The sequence below is a fragment of the Lithohypha guttulata genome (assembly GCF_036872675.1).
Source record: "Lithohypha guttulata strain CCFEE 5908 chromosome Unknown scaffold_1, whole genome shotgun sequence".
Lineage (NCBI taxonomy): Eukaryota > Fungi > Ascomycota > Eurotiomycetes > Chaetothyriales > Trichomeriaceae > Lithohypha > Lithohypha guttulata.
Window position 1 is genome coordinate 2736979 of NW_027042750.1, and position 18321 is coordinate 2755299.

The window sequence follows — 18321 nt, forward strand, 5'->3', positions numbered from 1 at the left end:
GTCGAAGCGACAATCGACGAGACAACGAACATGGCAGATCCGGCTGAGCGCCTAGCAGATCGCAAGGCCATACCTACACCCACACCAGCGTACTTGCCTACGGCAGGGAGTGCTCTCACTGTGAACAAGGAGGTATATAACCAAATTCAGCAAGCACCTCGAAAACTTATCGAGGAGTTTACGCTCCCGATCCGTTCTGGTAGAGCTTGGAAAGCGCCTGCGGGAAGTGTTGTGCGGATTAGCACGCCGGAGGGACCACAAGTGGGTAATGAAGCTCTGCGAGGTGTGGCTTCATGGGCCGACTGATGTATGTATAGGTGACTTGAATATCTGGAATGCCCACAATCCTCGAGAGAGGTTCTGGGCGTCAAGAACGAAGCAGCTTCATGCTAGTCATGTCTCGACTCATGATCGATTGTGGTCTTGCTTGCCATATATGAGGCCTCTGTGTACTATTGTCAAAGATACTTTGTCATGGTATGGTGTTGACGAGCATCAAGGACGGGTGCATGATCTGCTAGGGACAAGATGCGATCCTTACGTTAATGTCATGCTCGCTGGGGAGGCGGCAAGCTATGACTATCACTGCCATTCAAATCTGACTCGAGCCGTCCTTCCGTACGGATTGAACGAAGGCGATGTGCATGACGTGATCAACCTGTTCCAAGTAACTGGGCTGGACAAAGAAGGAAGATACTTTATGAACCCTTGCCCAGCGCAGGCGGGTGATCATATTGAGTTTCTTGCCGAACAAGATTTACTGATGGCTCTGAGTACGTGCCCTGGTGGAGACCTCTCATTGTGGGGCTTCGGAAGCGATAGCGAGAAAGAAATGATAAAGTGCTGCCGACCACTCAGGGTTGAAGTGTTCCAACTGGAAGATGAACATCTGTTGGAAAAGCTCGGGTGGAAACCTGCAGAGAGACCAGGATACACAGGAGTTCATGGGATGAGTGTTCCTGTAGGTGAAAGGAGATAGAGTTTGACGAGTGTCACGCTCTTCGAGGAAGTGGTCATCCCACCATTTCCTGTTGTCCCTTAGTTTTCTTGACCTCGTCCGGCTTGGTGAAAACAACAGCCATGGCCTCGTCAAGAATCTCAAGACCTTTGTTGATCTCTTCAGCTGTTATGATGAGAGGGGGGACAATGCGGATGACACCGTCACCTGCTGTGATGATGAGCAAGCCCCTCTCTCGTGCTGCTGTAATGACCTCGGTAGCTTTCGATTTGTGCTCGTCGCTCATCTGGTAGCCCACAATGAGACCACGACCTCGAACAGCAGTCAAAACACCAGGATATTTCTCTTTCATAATATCATAAGCACTAAAGAACAAGGTCGACTTGATCCGAACCTCTTCCTGTAGGTTGGGTTCGGAAAGACGAGTGAACACGTGATGAGCCACTCGGCAAGAGAATGGGTTGCCGCCGAATGTAGTGCCATGATCACCGGTTTTGATATAGGGAGCGACAGTCTCTGAGGACACGAGTGTAGCGCCTACAGGTATGCCATTGCCGAGAGCCTTGGCAGTCGTGAGAACATCAGGATGCACACCACTTGCAGTATGCGCCCACAGATCACCCGTCCTGGATAGGCCACACTGGATCTCGTCGAATATTAGGATGGCTCCAACCTCGTCACACCTCTTCCTCAAGGCCTGCAAAAACTCAGTACTGGCAACATTGATTCCTCCTTCTCCCTGAATCGGCTCAACAATGACACCAGCTGTATCTTTTGTGATAAGGTGGGGAACAGCCTCTACGTCATTGTAGTTTCCATAGCGAAAGCCAGGTAGCATAGGTGCAAATGGTGGCTGGTATTTCTTGTTGGGTGTTGCAGAAAGCGAACCGTATGTCCTGCCATGAAACGAACCGTGGAATGAGACGATGTCTCGCTGAGTAGTATTCGGGTCTTTTTCATATGGCACCTTTCTCGCAAATTTGAGAGCAGCTTCGTTGGCCTCAGAGCCAGAATTCGAAATGAACACTTGACTAAGAGGTGAACCAGGTGATTGCCTTCGTGTCTCTTCCACCATGAGCTTTGACAACTCGGGCGTCCATGGATTATAGTAGAGGTTTGAGGCATGTATCAGCGTTTGGGCTTGGTGCGCGACAATGCGAGCTACTCCAGGATCAGAGTGACCTAACGAGGTAACAGCAATCCCAGCAGTGAAATCGAGGTATGCTCTATTCTCGTTGTCGAAGAGTATGCACCCTTCTCCTTTGGCCATCATAGGTGGAGGACGAACATAGGTGGGAACCATGTACGAGGCTCGATCGTTCAAGAATGTCATGGTAGGTGAATCGGGTCCTGGGTCAGGGTTTGGAACAGAGATTTCATGTCTGATCTCGGCTTCGGGAACAGTCGAGGAGACTGGGACAGCTGCTGGAGAGGCATATCTTCGTGCAAATGTGCGGGATACCTGTTGGGCAGTAAACTGTCGAGGCAAAGCTCGAAGAACAAATCGCTGAGACATGACTATCTGCAAGAAGAGCGATATTGAGGGAAGACAGTGGTATAAAACAAGAGAAGCAAATATTGGGCTTAGTGAAACATCTTTTTGCAGTCAGTTCCTGCGCTTCGAGAAATTGTCTGGTAAGCGCGATAAGATCTTTCTAAAATGAAGACTCATGCAATCGGCAAGAAAATCTTTGGCAGCTCGCGGTCTTCTCCAATGCATCAAATAGTTTTGTAAGCTGCGACCGAACCGAATATTCCCCATGCAGCAGGTACGCAAGAACCGAAGTGCTCTTGTTTCACGAACTGCGTCTGTCCTTCTTCAACTACTTATTGCAGCTCCTGCTTCAAATTGGCAATCGTCCAACCTGGACTCGATCTGTGCCTGGCAGAGTTGAGGAACCAACTCTCCACAATGTCCAGGAGTGGATATAATGTGATCACATCCGGATGGCTATGGAGAGTGCTCTCTTGACTTCTTGGTACGTGGACTGCCTGCAATTGTTCAAAATATTCTCGCTGAGCGAAGATGTATGAGTGAGTATACCTTTAGAAAATAGACCACCATTCTACTCCTCCTTCTGCCCAGCCTTCACATAATTCAATATGATGCAACTCCGCGCTGCATCTGCGGGGTTTGACTTCGACAACTGCCTGATCTATATCAAGGACATGATGTCTTGTGCTGATTCGGAGACCTGTAAGAATTCCATCGTGAAATACTGAGCGATGGCAGACGTGGCAGAAACCTTCGATCACAACGGCAAAGCCGTTAGGCACGGCAGAGCACGAGTGAATGGCATTCGTCTGCATTATATCACAGCTGGCCAAGGACCACCACTTCTTCTGCTGCACGGAACTCCGAAGAACAGCTTTTATTGGTATAAGCTCTTCCCACTACTCACACCTCACTTCACTCTTGTCGCACCAGACCTGCGAGGCTTCGGCTATACCGACAAGCCTCCTGCCACAGATGGCTATGATTCAGGCATGAATGCTCAGGACGTGACGGAGCTCATGACTCAACTCGGACACGAGAAGTTCTACTTGCATGGTGAAGATCGAGGGGCAGACTATGCTGTTGCGGTAGCTGGCCTGTACCGCGATCGAGTCATGAAGCTTTCCTTCTGTGAGATGGTACCATCTGGGCTAGGTCTTGAAGAGACATCTTTCTGGACCCCTGAAAACGTCGGGCGTCAGTTTCGCAAAGAAGGAATTTGGTGCTGGCATCTCGGTTTCTTCTGGATTCCACACATCCCTGAAATGCTGATTCAGGGTCATGAACGAGAGTTCTGGGAAATGTTCATCAAGCAAGAGTGCTACAACCCGACAAAGATTGAACCGAAGGCGTTGGATCACTGGATTGACTGTGTCAAGCAGCCAGGCTGTCTGCGTGGCATATTAGAGACTTACAGGTCTGGCTTCAAGAATGGAGAGATCAACCAACAGATCGCCAAAAACAAATTGACACTTCCTATCATGACAATTGGAGCTCCTGAATTCTTTGGCCCACAAGTCGAAGAGAGCATGTTGAGGATGGCTGAAAAGGTCGACCAGGTCGAAATCTTCGAAGAGTGTGGTCACAGTCTAGCACTCGAAGCTGAAAATCGCCTAGCCGCTTCCTTGAAGAGGTTCATGCTCGGCATCAAGGATTAAAAATTCCTGAGTTCAAACTTCGTGCATTGTAAACTGCCTGTCATACTAGTACATATATCTGAAGTTAGGATTCTCCCGATCAGTCAGATCTTCAAAGGCGTGAACCATTCTTTCATCCTTCGCTTCCCTCACGCCAGCAGCAGCAAGCTCATCCTTCTTCTTGTTCTGCCGCTTCAGATGCCATCTCAAGAAGATAATTACAAGCACAAGGAGCGCATAGCATCCCATGTGTGTCGCGAACGCGATGAAATATCTTGGCGCGTCGAACGCTAGAAAGACTTGTGGCCCAATTGAGTTGCCTGCACACCACGCACAAAAGTTAGCAGCCACGACCACCGTCTTCTTGGTTGCTCCAGCGACGTTGCGAGAAATCATAGACATGGAGATTGTCTGTGCAGCCCAGAAGGTGAGAACAACATAGTAGGAGATCAAGAGGCCAGCTCGTGTTGCAATATCGTGGTTCTGCACTGTCATCAGTACGATCGTGCCAATGAAAGAAGGAATGACAAAGATGCCCATCGTCAGACAGTTCTGGTTGTACTTCTTGACGAGCCAGGCACTGGAGAGCAGAATGAGGATGATGACGACACCAAGAACCATGGCCAGCAGTTGAGTTTCGAGAACGCTGAAGCCCAAAGAATTGACAACGATACCGTAAAAAGCTCCCAGGCCGCTCGTGGGTAAAGTTGTGCATATTGCGATGAGCATGTAACAATACATTTGAGGGTCGAGGAAGGCTTCTTTGACTTGTTCAGATCGGAACTTGCGGTTTTGAAGACCGGTCTGGTTGGATCGCACTCGTTCGACCATGAGCTTCTTATCCTCCTCACTGAAGCATTTGGCTCTCATGGGGCTATCAGGCATGTAGAATATGACGAAGACGCCCCACAAGACGCTGAAGCCGCCATACGTGATGAACAGAGCCTGCCAGGATTTGAGTGCCTGCCCTTTGATGAGCGAGAAGCAGTAGGCGAGCAGACCACCAACGATCTGTTGTCCACCATTCCTATCAAAGAGTTAGTTCAAGAGTCCGTTTCACTCGAATACGTGTCCAGCTCCTGCGAGGAACCAGTATCTATTCATGAAAGTACTCACATGCAATACCACAAAGCGACGGTTTGTGCCTGCTCTTCTCTCTTATACCACATCGAACTGAGGACCAAAAAGGCGGGCTGGCAGACACACTCGAAGATACCTAACAGAGTTCGCACGGCGACGAGTTGCGGAAAGTTTGTGCAGGCGGCATGGCAGGCTAGGACGATGCCCCAGAGGATGATGTTAAGACCGAGGTATTTGGCTATTGGCACTCGCTGAATTATCCAGTTGGTTGGATACTCAACGACAAGAACAGCGATGTAAATGCAGGTTGTGAGCCCTGGATACGATTAGCTCGATCGGCCAAAAGAGAAGAGAAATTCCTGAGTCTGAGTAAACACTATGGTTGTGAAGACTTACATGAATACTGCTGACCAACAAGGTGAGTATCTGTTCGAATGCCCATGATTGCAGCAAAGCTCATGGTTCCCTTGTCAAGAGCCTGGAGGAAGTATGTGGCAACCATGATTGTCAATACTCGCTTATCGATCGCCCTTTTCAATCTCTTGTTTTCCTCTGGTGTGATCTCGATCACTGAGTCGGAGGCATATTTTGCAACCTCGTTGTCTATACGGTTGTAGTCCTGGTGGTCTTTCTCGACTGAAGGGTCAATCGAAGTTGTGGAAATCGTGCGCTCAATTTGAGCAATGTCGCCAGACTTTGCATCGGCTGTGGGCACATCGTCCTTGGGCATGACTGCCCTGGCTGTGGTATGCATGTTGGCTGTCGGTCCAAGAATAGGAAGAGAGCGTTGCGAAGTGGATGCAGCAGGCAAAAACACCTATTTACTATGCTGGACACTAAGGTGGTGTGCTGTACTCCTTGTCAACAGGTTCAGGAGAGTGAGGCCTTGAGAGATGCGAAGCTGGTAGGCCCTTCTTTTAACTCTTCCATGGCTACCCTGCAGTCCTGTCCATATCTTGACTCACCCATGCCTCCGCGTTATGCACCACCTTACTCGTAAGCACTACACTGCGGAGTGTCGCCTGTCGAATTGGGTTCCGGGGAAACACACAATTCGCTGGGGCAAAGAAGTGAACGTGGGGAAGTTCCCCAGACGAGGCAAGCGGCAGACTTACACTTCCCTCAGCCTCTAATTTCCGCCTGCCCCACGCATATTCCACGCAAACATATATCGGTGCATCTCGGTACGATGTTCCTCAATTGTCTTGGAAGCAGAGGAGAGCTGAAGTTCGAAGCAGCGGTACTTGTGCACGTTTATTCTGGCCAATATCTGCTATTTCCGAGGATTTCGAGAGTACCTGAAACGAAGAGGCGGAGATATCCACCAGAAGAGAACTCGGCACTAACATTCCGCCCCCAGACAAATGTCTCGGGAGGTCCCACAGCGAAGTGCAGCATGTTCGTATGCTTGTCGTGGCGGACGTCTAGTCAAGCGACGCTGCTCTCGCCAGCTTTGACGATTCGCAAGCGAAGTCATTCTGTTGGAGAGACATGTGCAAAGCCATAACACCTTTACCTCAAAACGACCACTTCCAATTTAGAGGAACATTGCGACAACCCTCACACAGCTGAGACTCAGAATGCCTTCACCACTCACCATAGCAAATTTCAAAGCTGCCGAAATCCACGAAAAGATCCACGCCCTGGCACACAACCTCGTCAACATCAAAGACGAAACAGGTAAATTCCTACTCAAATTACCCGACGGCAGAGTCATCGATACCAAAGGCTGGAACGACTGGGAATGGACCCACGGCATCGGCCTTTACGGCCTATACCAGTGCTACTCCCTCACTTCATCACCTGAAACCCTCAACATCATAACATCCTGGTTTAAAAACCGCTTCGCCGAAGGAACCACAAAGAACATCAACACCATGTCCCCGTTCCTGACCCTCGCATATCTCTACGAAGACACCCACGAACGAAGCTACCTCCCCTGGCTCGACTCCTGGGCCGAATGGGCCATGCACGAGCTTCCCCGGACGAAATACGGCGGCTTCCAGCACATGACTTATCTTGAATACAACGACAACGAACTCTGGGACGACACGCTAATGATGACTGTCATGCCCCTCGCGAAAATCGGCCTCGTGTTAAACCGCCCGCATTACGTCGAAGAAGCGAAGCGCCAGTTTCTGCTGCATGTGCAATACCTGCAGGACAAGGAGACTGGATTGTGGTTTCACGGCTGGAAATTCGACAGTGCTGCTAAAGGTGGAGTAGGTCATAATTTCGGAAGGGCAAGGTGGGCGAGAGGGAATAGCTGGATTACTATTGCGATACCTGATTTTATTGAGCTGTTGGATTTGCCGCCGAACGATCATCTAAGGATGTATCTTGAGTCCGTGCTTGAGCAGCAGGTACTTGCTTTGAGGAGGTTACAGGCAGATGGTGGGTTGTGGTTTACGCTCTTGGATATACCCGAACAGCCTGGCAATTATGTTGAGTCTTCGGCGACGGCTGGGTTTGCGTACGGGATACTGAAGGCTGTGCGGAAGCGTTACTTGGCACTGGAGTACAAGGAGGTCGGGCTGAAAGCTGTGCAAGCGGTGGTGAAGAAGATCAACAGTAATGGTGAGCTAATAGACACGAGTTTTGGAACTGGCATGGGTCACGATTTGCAGCACTATTTGAACATTGAGAGGACGAGTATGCCGTATGGTCAAGCAATGGCAATCATGGCCTTGGTTGAATTTCTGAGAGAGTATTTGGGGTATCGTGATTTCAGCCATCTCGACATAAGGAAGTAGGCCACGACAAACTTGCAAATGCTCTTTGCCTGCTCTTTCAGCTTGTCAAGTATTGATACGAGCCCAACGCCCTTTTCAAGGCGTGCATGACAGAGTTTGACAACCGACCAGCATGCAGCTGCAGGCCATTCAAGAGGCGCGAACGGTATCCATTGTGCATAGATATGAAGGGACGGGTTTGCTTCTGCTAGCGATTGCTTTAGACCTCCTATTTGTCATTCTCTTTCTCGTACAAGCTCGCGGTGTATGCTCGAGAATCGGGTTTTCGCTCTCCGGGTTGTTAGTGAAAGCCATATCGGCGTGGTGCATCGGGAGTTTCATTGGTGTGATCGTGTTCCTCCTCATCTAATTGCGTCTTAGCTACCAACCTAGCATGTGACTTGTAATCGTCCATATCGTGTAGATGCGTTGCACGCATTGCGGAGAGTGCTTGGCAACATCATCGAAAATTGAGAAGCTCGAGATACGTGGCGCAGGGGTCATCGTGCTGCTAAGTGGGAAAGCTCTTCCCTACTGGAGTTAGATGTGGACATGTCGTCAATTAGAGCTCCCCATGTGTACAATCAAATCTCTCCACACAGCCAACAAAATGGCTCCGAACAGAGCAGAATATATGCCGACACCAATATGGTGGCTTATTGACAGGCTGTACACCACTCTAACAAGATATCGAATAGAGCGCTCATATGTACAAGAAACAAGAAACAAAAAGTCGTTCAGGTGGCAAGTTTCGTGGCATGATGTCGGTCTAGCAGCTTCAAGGCCTCGTCCAAGTCAGCATCACCCTCATCGTCCAGTCTTTCGACTAGCGATGCAATGATTTCGTTTTTGTCGCGACCATAAGGCGCAGTGTAGCCGTTAGTCAACCCCCGAGCCACACTGCGTGGAGAAGCTGTGAAGGTATTTCGTAAAGGTGAAGTTTGTGAAGGAGGAAAGTTGTAGACGGACGGCGCCGACGTGATAGGAGAGAATTGAGAGGAGTTTTTGCCGGTGCCAGAGTTGTTTGGACTTGCCATGAAGAGAAGTGTCTCCACGGCATCGGCTTCCATAGCAGCACTTTGACTAGGTGTTCGATAGGTCATATTCGGTCTAGTAGATAGAGGTTGTCCGGGCGCATATCCATTATTTAGAGTTGGACGTCGACGTTCTTGCGAAGGCCGCGACACTATGTTCGCGGGTGGAGCGAGAGATTTCTTGCCAGGTGGAGGACTCGATATGGTAGGAATCGTATGTGGTGGTGGTGAGTGCGAACGACGCGGTTCGCTACTAGTATCGCTGCTATCCCGACTTATATGGGCTACCATGGCAGTCCGTGGTGATAGCAGGTGACGATTTTGGGAATAATGATTGAAAGTAGTTGAGCGGGGTGACGCACTGGCCAACGACTCGACCTCCTCCAGGGACCTGTGATGCCAACCGTTCTGGACTTTGACCATAGCATATGCGAGTCTGGTCCGAAGCTGCTGCGACAGCTACAGAATATCAGTGGCTGCTAGTTCGATCATAGATTGTGTGCTCACCTCGTGCATCGACGCGGTACTGGTATTCGAGAGACTACTGGCAGTCCTCGAATGCCCAGTCTTTGTCAGCCCAGCCTCGTCCAGTGGCTTCGTCGTTGGCTCTTTGAAGTCTCCATTGGCAGACCGTTTCTTTCCAGCAACAGCACTCCGTGGCGATGTATGGGTGCTCAATGGGTCTTGCAATTCTGTGTCTGGCCCATGGGCAGATAGAGGAGAGGAAAAGACTTGCTTTTCGACGTTCTCCGGTACAGGCGGAGACTTGTTCTCCTTCGAAGATGTCCGGCTATCCGCATATTTAGTGGGACGTTGAATGTGGTCGAGATACGGGTTTGATTGGGACGGACGTGTATCGGACACGGGGAAAGATGGCGGCAGAACAGCCGTTTGCATCTCGACGAGGGTCATGTTTGAGAAAAGGTATATGCAATATAGGTTAAGCAGAATATGTCATGTCGGAAGAGGTGAGGTCGAGCATGGTAGTATCACGAGGACGTGCTCGAGCACCAGTCACCAGCTGGACGAGATTGTGGACGCGCCTGAGAGCCCGTGGTGCGTGGTCGCCATGCTTCCCCACTACGGCTGACGTCGAAGCAGCAGACGACGCGACTGCTACGCGTAAAGCTAGTGATCGCCACTGCCAAATGTTCACCCGCAGAGTCGCTCGTGTAACTTGGGCACTGCCAACTTATTAAAGCGTGCAACAGAATTGACCCATTGCAATTCACTTCTCGCATTTTAGTTGCTGGACTATCCCAGGCTTCGTGCCGACGATTTTCAGTCGGACGAAACGCTGATACGTAGTTCCTAACTCCTGAGCCTTCTTCAAACTCGCTCGAGTCCAACTGCTCGAGTCAGTACCTGGCTGCGTCAACCTGCAGGACGCAAAATTGCGGGCTCGTTCGATCGATCGCGTGCACGACACGTTTGTCCCGCTTTAATGCAGCCGATGTCGCGAATTCATATATGCTTTCTGTACCATTATTGAATGGTTTATCAGGGCCCGTTTCCTGACATTGTCCGAGGCTACCAATCCTCCTAGAAAGATGCTAATCCACAGCATTTTCTCTTGTGTCTGAACGTGTACCAAATGAGCTATCGCATGACACTCCAAGTATGTAACACCAGAGCTGTCACGAGAACCCTGGAGCTGCAGAACAAGAACTCCAACGTCGTGTACCAATCATGTTGGTCTACCTCGGAGGATACATTCTCCCCGCAAGGCAAGCCCGAAAGGCTATCTTGTTTTACCGGCAGCATTCTGATCACAGAGGTGTTAAAAGGGGAGCCTGAGCCTGAGCTCGATCACACTCAGTCTACGATTAACACCTGCAGTAGCTGTCTGATACTGTTGAACTAACACCATGAGCTCCAATGGTACCCAAGCACCGCCTGCCCCAGCTACAATGTCGGGCAATGATGGCGCGACCCTTAGTGGTCAATCTCTAGCTCAAATACAGCATATTGGCGACTTGTCCAACAAGATTGCACTGATCACAGGCGCTTCCTCGGGCTTGGGACGTGCTATGTCACAAGCTTTTGCAGCAGCTGGTGCCTTCATAGTGAACGCGGACCTCACACCGAATCCCCCCAAAGCGCCTCTGCTCGAGAAGACCATGGCAGGCAGAGGTATCAACTTCGATATGCCAACCGTTGACCTAGTCAACAGTCAATTTCCAAGCCAGGACGGCAGACCACGAATGGCATATGTACAATGTGACGTTACTAAAACTGCTAGTGTCGAGGCTGCTGTAGCTTTCGCAGTGCAGACTTACGGTAGACTCGATATTATGATCAACAATGCTGGTGTGACTGCTCAACCGCCAGGCGGACGCAATCTGCGAACTCATGAGATGTCGGAGAAAGTCTACGATATTGGCATGGACGTGAATGTTCGTGGTGTTTGGCTAGGCATCAAACATGCCACAGCACAGATGCTAAAGCAGGAAGCACATACTAGTGGCGACCGTGGTTGGATCATCAACCTCTGTTCCATCATGGGCGTAGTTGGGCTACCTGGCGCAGCAATATATTGTGCCACAAAAGGTAACCTGAAACAATCAAGACAAATGAAGCATCGCCGACTGACTTGAATCAGGTGCTGTATTACAATTGACCCGAACTTGCGCAATGGAATATGCCGAGGATCGAATTCATATCAATTGTATCAATCCCGGATTTGCAGAAACCAGTCTGCTCGAGGATGCAAGGACTGAACTTGGTGAAGGATTCAGTCCTTTTCTCAATTCCTTGCATCCATGGGGAAGGTGAGTGTTCTCCACGAGCCTGCAAGACTTTACTAACACGTATAGGCTCGCGATGCCAGAGGATATTGCCAAGATGGCCGTGTTTCTTTCCGGTCCAGGAGCATCTTTCATCACAGGCCAGCCATTTTTTGTTGACGGCGGGTACACTGCCAGATGAGGTGCAAAGCGCTTACCGTTATCTTGAGCAATTTCAAAGGTGCTTGCTCGGCCCACTATTCCCGCTTCTGTACACCACAAGTGCTGAGCGATACTTCATGCCAGAGAAAAGGATCCGGCTTGTAGCATCTTGCATTTGAGTCAGTACACGCTCACGACAGGTTACGAGTAGAACCTAGGCGATTATGTATGTTCGTAGCGTGCCAGGCCACGGCTTTAGCCGGGCGAAATTCATGCTAACGTTTGGAAAGTCATCACCCCAATTGCGTCATTAGCCTCGTGGATGCCACATGTAAAGGCGCAACGGACTGCGCGGGTTGAGCGTGGGATACCTTAATCACATTAACAAGTCGTATTGCTTTCTGCTGTTCCTGCACTGTCGGTCAGATCGAAAAAGTTCCTTATAACAAGAACCAGAGACACCTTTCCCACTACAAGAAGAAAGAAGCGACCACAAAATGCCTGTTTTCAACGTGAGGCGTTTGGATAATTTAAGCCAATACCCACTGACTCACTTAGGTCACTCTGAAAGAGAATGCTCCAGCCGCTGAGCTCGAGAAGGCGAAGCAAGCGTACAAGGACAACGGTGGTGAGATCAAGCATGAGTTCACATTGATCAAAGGCTTCACGTATGTTTCCCGACCATAGTTCAGCCAGCGCTCGAACGAAGCCATAGCTGTTATCAGTCTGAGTAAACACTGACTCTTCTCAGTGTTGAGGTTCCTGATGACAAGGTTGGAGTCTTCCAATCTAACGAGCACATCCACGTCGAGCAGGATGGAGAAGTGAGGACTCAGTAGAGACAATGTCCGGGTCGTAAAAGGATGAGATGACGAAGCATGAATGCATGGTCAGGTATTGGAGTATGACTTTGCAACGATACCACGAGGACTGCACATTGGTCCATAACAGGGTGATATAGGCCTACACATCGAAGAAGTGCTCTCTTCTCACAGCGGGTAGCATGCCCTGTATTTATTTCCTTGGTCACTTTTGGGACACTTCGAGCTGCAAATATATCCCACAGAGACTAGAAATCAGTCGCTCTTCCATTATAGCTCCATTCCCCAGAAGCACCCCATCTCAACGGCTCATTCTTTGGTCCTCCAACCTCGCCTGTTTTGGGATTCACGTCACCCTCAAACTCTGGCAATGCTCCCCTCCTCACATTGGGATGCAACTCCTCGCCCTTTCCTTGCGCTTGTATTCTCGCATCCAACACCCTCTCAAACTCTTTCTTAAACTCCTTCTGCTGCGCCTTTGTAGCCATGTTGCCTGCACGACTGGCGCTTTCTTCTTCGGCTTCATCAACCTCTGAAGGTGTCGAGTCTGGACTTTGATTGATCTTTGGTGGTGCTCGAGGCGTGCTGAAGGCACCTGTTGACTGGCGCTGGAGAGCTTCGAAGATCTCTTGTTCCTCCTTTGGCAGACGGGGTGGAGCTGCGCCGCCACCGAAGAAGGAAGAGTTGTTTGAGTCTGAGTGTCGTGTGCTTGTGGTGGTGAGAGAGCGGCGAGTTATTTGGACGGCAGTGGAACGGGTGAAGAGGTAGTGGCGTGGAGCTGCTGAGAGAGCAGGTACTGCTGTTCGTAGATGTGCCATGTTGTTTTGGTGGATCTGTTGCGTTGTGCAAGCAATTAACGTGCCAGTCGAAGTGTGTGTTGAGTAGCTGAGATGTGTGGTACGAGAGTACGAAAAGAACTTATGTTGAGAACTGTCGCAGGAAAGCGAGGGAAATGGCTCAGATTCTGGTCGCTTCGCATGAAATCATCGTCCTCCCAAGGGTGGTTGCAGTCCGTTCCCGAAACTCTATCTCTTGCCAATGATCTTGGAGAAGGGCTCCAGCACGAATGGCCGCTTACAAACTCGAAAAACGCTTCAAAAATAAGCTAGTTTGTGGATCATCACAAGAGGCCTTCCTTTTCTATCTCTTCAATCTGTACGACAATATCTCCTGTTGCTTCGAGCACAATCTCGTCGCACTAGTTGTCCGTATAACCAATTTAACACTTGCTGTCCGACATCTGTGTACGCTGTATTATCTCCCTATCAATCTTGCTGATGGGATTCCTCAACTCGATGAAGCTGTTATCTCGACTCGATTTAGGACCAAGTAGAAGACGAAGTAACCACAATCGAAGTTGTAGTCGAAGGATTACCTGAACAGGTTTCTGTACGTAGGAGAATATGACTCGCATTTCCGAGGATCTCAAATCGTGTCCTCATAACCCTACCCCTGCAACCAACGAACGAGCTCGAACCATGCAGCGTCTGGGCCGTGCCAAACTGCCCAACATCGCCATTGTTGGTGCAGGTGTATCAGGTCTGAGATGTGCAGATGTACTCACTCGAGCTGGAGCGAAGGTCACCATCTTTGAAGCCCGCGATCGAATTGGAGGACGAGTCCACCAAGTCAAGAATGGTGGCTATCTGGTCGATACTGGTTCCAACTGGATCCATGGCACTGAAGGTAACCCGATCATGAAGCTGGCCGAGCGAACCAACACCGATGTCATGGATCCAGAACGATCGGAAGCCGTCTTCAACAACCACGGCAAACGATTGCCCAAGGACGAAGCCGAGTTCCTCATGCAGGAGTTTTGGAATCAGGTTCTTCATGCCTTCAAGTACAGCGACGAGAACTTTGCCAATATTGACAGCAAAACAAGCCTCTTGGACAGGTTGAAAGAGAAGTGGTCTAAAGAGCCATTGCAGCATGACCTTATCGAAACGTCGCGTGTATGGGGCCAATTTGTCGGTAGTCCTATCGAAAGGCAGTCACTTCGGTTCTTCTTTCTTGAAGATGGTTTAGATGGTGGAAACGTGTTTGTGGCAAGTACTTACAAGAAGATACTAGACGAGGTTGCCAAACCGGCACTTTCACGGGCCGATATTCGCATGAATACAGAGGTAAAGAGTATACGATATCGCGCTACTGACCATGGTGAGGACAGTGTGAGCGTTTCATTTAGTCATGGACCTAGTCTAGAGTATGATGAAGTCGTGGTTACATGCCCACTAGGATGGTTGAAACAGTATGCGGCCGATGTCTTTGAACCAGCACTTCCGGAAAGACTTCTGCAAGCTATCGAGAACATTGGCTATGGGGCGCTCGAGAAACTTTACGTGACGTTTCCTAACGCTTTTTGGCTTACCGACAACGACAAAGACTCTTACACCTGCTTTACCAATTTTCACAATCCTACTGGTTACCATCCAATCCTTGCTGCCGAAAATATCGAGACAGTCTCCTGGCATCAGAGTGTAGTGTCGCTCGCTCACCTTCCTGGCAAATCAGCACAACCTACACTTCTCTTCTACATGACAGGTGATAGCGGCGCCTATGTCAACGCCAAGCTGAAAGACCTTCCTACACATAGCAATGAGTACAACGAGGTCCTAAGAACCGTTGCGGAGCCTTTCTACAGCCGCTTGCCTAATTACGACTCGTTGCGACCCGAGTGCACACCCACGAGTTTCTACCAGACCTTGTGGCAGACCGATCGGTATGCCGGCAACGGTTCATACTCGACCTTTCGCACAGGTCTAGAGCATGGTGACACGGATATCGAGATCATGAGAGCAGCCGGTGGACTCGCTGAAGCTGGTCGCGGTCTGTGGTTGGCTGGTGAGCACACTGCCCCTTTCGTAGCACTAGGCACGACTACCGGCGCTTTCTGGTCCGGTGAAGGTGTTGCCAGACGTATTGCCAAGCAGTATGACCTGGACGTACCCTCCGATGAGCTCCACGAAGCGAGTGCGGACGTCTCGATCGAGGCTGGTGGTGTAAAGGAAGACGTACAGGATTTAGCAGGAACTAAGACTATCAATCCTGGCAAAAACCAGAATGAACCTGTGACGCAAAAGGATTTTACACAGAATCTGCACAAGATCTAGCTCATATGTTTTGCACATCTACAAGGCAGGTACTTTACATGAGTTGGCTAGATGGTATTGACGCTTGTCAGGCTAATACTCAATGCTAATTGAGAAGAACACTGAAGACCTTGGTGCTGTTTATGAGCTGCAGAATATACTCGGGTAACAGATAGACTCGGAAGGGAACGTAAGGCAGCCTTTGTTGCTGCACATCCTATAGTAGCTACGGGGTATTTTGGAATTCAGTTGTCTCGTCGCTACTTCCTCGTTGTCCATGTTTCAGCCTCACGCTATGTAGGAGCCTTGCGGGTTGTGCCTGCACTTCGATTCGAATCTTGTAAAAGACAGCTTCCGCTTCGTTCTGCCACACAACCAATTGATACCAGGAAGAAAATCACAGTGTGTTTGTGGCCGCTATAGCTTTTCGAGTATGTGCTTGAGAAGTACCACAAACACTACGGGCTCAAAACAGGTAGCTGCTCGCACTGGAGCTTTCGTGTGTTGGCAAACTTAAGACCGGAAAATATCACCCCAGTCTCGAAAAACGCGAACCTGACGCGTTATCGCCAGATTTATGACAGCCATTACTACGCTGCCTATCGAGCTCCGTCTCAGAATTTATGAGCTCACGCTTGCTACCTCTCATATTCAGTCTTTCCGACCTCAACGCAAGGTAGGATGGAACAGACCACACGCTGACCTCTCTAATCCAATCGTACTCTTTGAGTCTGAATGTCACCCAGTATTAAAGCAATTATTTCACAGCAAGCTCACGAAAGGCGATGCAGCTGTGGCTCTAACCGCGTTGCTACATCATGCCAAAGTATTGTGCCTGACTTTCAACGACTTTGCTGCGGTGCAGCGACTGGTCTCCGTCAATAACAGTCTATCTTCACAAGCACGAAATTTTGCATCGATCGTCCGCGAACACCTACGCACAATTGACTTTAGCGACAAGCTCGATGAGATCATATGCCAACCTACTGATTTGATCAAGTTGTTGGTGTCCCTGCCGGGTCTAAAAAGTTTATGTTTAACCAGCAAGCATTTTCATCGCTACAGTGGAAGTATAGAAGATCACATTGACTTTGCAAAGTCTAGAGCGAACAAAGAGCTACTTGGCACTAATGCTGTACAGAAGGCGGCTGACAATGCTGTTCATACTTCTGATGAGCTTCGCCGTTTGAGCTTACGTAGTCCAATGACAGATGGGACAAGAATGTTGATCTCCCCTGTACCATGGGCCCAGAGCAGGAGCCCTGGAAATGCCTGGGTTGTCGTTGATCTTAGTCTGCTTGTCTGGCAGCACTTCCTCTATTCTGGCGCACCATATCGAGACCATTGGCGATGCGCGAAAATGCAAACGTTGTTTGAGACTGCAGCTAGCAAGGGCATCAGTGTGGTCTTGAACTTTCGGACAGTAGAATTCGATCCCGTATTAACGACTAACAGAAACGCTCGTCATCTACGGCAAGAGTCACGGCACTCAAAGGATTGGCAGCACTCGGGCACGTTCAGAGGCGAAATGAGCACAAAAGACTGGATATTGAGACTGTGGCACCGAAGCCATGGCACTGAATACTGCATCAAACAGAGGATACAGCACGACGTGGTGGTGAACCAGGAGTCATCAGGCGTCACAAGGTGTAGACATAGAGGGGTCGAGGGTGGTGTATGTGCTGATTGCACGATGAAAAGCAGAAACTGATTGGAGCTTTCTCGCAATCAGTCAACGTCCACATCTGTTTCGTCGCTTTCAACCATTGCATCCTCTGACGATTGATGAAGCCGGCAGGCAAAACAAGATTGAGAGAGCTCGTCTCACATTGCTACGCTCGGATATATTGACACCCTCAACCTGAATGATCCCAATACAGAAGGCCGCAGGAAACATTTTGGTCTTCAGTGTAATGGAACGATAGGTGCCAGGTGGTTAGCCCCTAAGGGTACTGCGTTCCTAGCACTACTTGTAGTTATAGTCGATGAAGCTTAAGATAACACCCATCCCTATATCGGGAAAGTGTAACGAGGTTCATACGCATTCCGTAACTGCCCTGGTTGTGTGGAAGGAATGCTCAACCGCTTTTGATATAGTATTCATCACTGTGCTTGTTGACAGAGCGTTCAATGGGATGATGAAGGCGCTCATAGGCAGTACTTCTTGTTTCTCTGCTTCTGAGTATGCTTGAGTGCTTGGGCGCTGAGCCTAAGTATGGTGACGAGAAGCACGAAGCACGAAAGGGGGGCGCCTCGACACAAATGACCACGAAGTGGACGTTGCCACAGTCACTCAGGAACGACCTGGACCGAATTGTCGTGGTCTATTGCGATTCATTCCACCTACTCATGAAAGTAATCTCGGTTGCAGTCCAACGCTGTGCCTGCGGCGAGCACGCACTGTGAAGGCTGTGTCGCGACGTGTCACCCCAAATGATATGCACTACTCCTGCAACATGCAGCACGGCTGCATCGTGATGCATGAATGACAGGGAACAGGCAATCGAGAACCGCTTCTGCACAAGTGAGCTGGCAGGTTGTTCATACTACCCCTGCAATCCAGAGCGAATGAGGCATGCACAGC

At 49.7% G+C, this 18321-nt stretch overlaps 9 protein-coding genes across 9 annotated transcripts; 5 read left to right on the forward strand and 4 right to left on the reverse strand.

Moving 5' to 3' along the window:
- Nucleotides 1-1013: 1013 nt before the first annotated feature.
- On the reverse strand, nt 1014-2474 carry ARG8 (acetylornithine aminotransferase; the record flags this gene model as incomplete). The annotated part of the gene is made up of 1 exon (XM_064895374.1): nt 1014-2474. One exon carries the CDS (start codon nt 2472-2474, stop codon nt 1014-1016), a length of 1461 nt encoding a protein of 486 aa, XP_064758061.1.
- Nucleotides 2475-3061: 587 nt separating this feature from the next.
- On the forward strand, nt 3062-4111 carry LTR64_000994 (uncharacterized protein; the record flags this gene model as incomplete). The annotated part of the gene is made up of 2 exons (XM_064895375.1): nt 3062-3155; nt 3387-4111. The coding sequence occupies 2 exons, from the start codon at nt 3062-3064 to the stop codon at nt 4109-4111; spliced, it is 819 nt and encodes a 272-aa protein (XP_064758062.1).
- Nucleotides 4112-4156: 45 nt separating this feature from the next.
- Nucleotides 4157-5924, reverse strand: LTR64_000995 (uncharacterized protein; the record flags this gene model as incomplete). The annotated part of the gene is made up of 3 exons (XM_064895376.1): nt 4157-5117; nt 5207-5486; nt 5567-5924. 3 exons carry the CDS (start codon nt 5922-5924, stop codon nt 4157-4159), a joined length of 1599 nt encoding a protein of 532 aa, XP_064758063.1.
- Nucleotides 5925-6750: 826 nt separating this feature from the next.
- LTR64_000996 (uncharacterized protein) lies at nt 6751-7923 on the forward strand (the record flags this gene model as incomplete). The annotated part of the gene is made up of 1 exon (XM_064895377.1): nt 6751-7923. The coding sequence occupies one exon, from the start codon at nt 6751-6753 to the stop codon at nt 7921-7923; it is 1173 nt and encodes a 390-aa protein (XP_064758064.1).
- Nucleotides 7924-8639: 716 nt separating this feature from the next.
- LTR64_000997 (uncharacterized protein) lies at nt 8640-9848 on the reverse strand (the record flags this gene model as incomplete). Its single annotated transcript, XM_064895378.1, has 2 exons — nt 8640-9395; nt 9444-9848. The coding sequence occupies 2 exons, from the start codon at nt 9846-9848 to the stop codon at nt 8640-8642; spliced, it is 1161 nt and encodes a 386-aa protein (XP_064758065.1).
- Nucleotides 9849-10804: 956 nt separating this feature from the next.
- LTR64_000998 (uncharacterized protein) lies at nt 10805-11864 on the forward strand (the record flags this gene model as incomplete). The annotated part of the gene is made up of 3 exons (XM_064895379.1): nt 10805-11486; nt 11539-11707; nt 11753-11864. The coding sequence occupies 3 exons, from the start codon at nt 10805-10807 to the stop codon at nt 11862-11864; spliced, it is 963 nt and encodes a 320-aa protein (XP_064758066.1).
- A 457-nt stretch (nt 11865-12321) lies between these two features.
- On the forward strand, nt 12322-12663 carry LTR64_000999 (uncharacterized protein; the record flags this gene model as incomplete). Its single annotated transcript, XM_064895380.1, has 3 exons — nt 12322-12336; nt 12383-12492; nt 12576-12663. The coding sequence occupies 3 exons, from the start codon at nt 12322-12324 to the stop codon at nt 12661-12663; spliced, it is 213 nt and encodes a 70-aa protein (XP_064758067.1).
- A 230-nt stretch (nt 12664-12893) lies between these two features.
- LTR64_001000 (uncharacterized protein) lies at nt 12894-13463 on the reverse strand (the record flags this gene model as incomplete). The annotated part of the gene is made up of 1 exon (XM_064895381.1): nt 12894-13463. The coding sequence occupies one exon, from the start codon at nt 13461-13463 to the stop codon at nt 12894-12896; it is 570 nt and encodes a 189-aa protein (XP_064758068.1).
- Nucleotides 13464-14048: 585 nt separating this feature from the next.
- LTR64_001001 (uncharacterized protein) lies at nt 14049-15758 on the forward strand (the record flags this gene model as incomplete). Its single annotated transcript, XM_064895382.1, has 1 exon — nt 14049-15758. One exon carries the CDS (start codon nt 14049-14051, stop codon nt 15756-15758), a length of 1710 nt encoding a protein of 569 aa, XP_064758069.1.
- Nucleotides 15759-18321: the final 2563 nt, after the last annotated feature.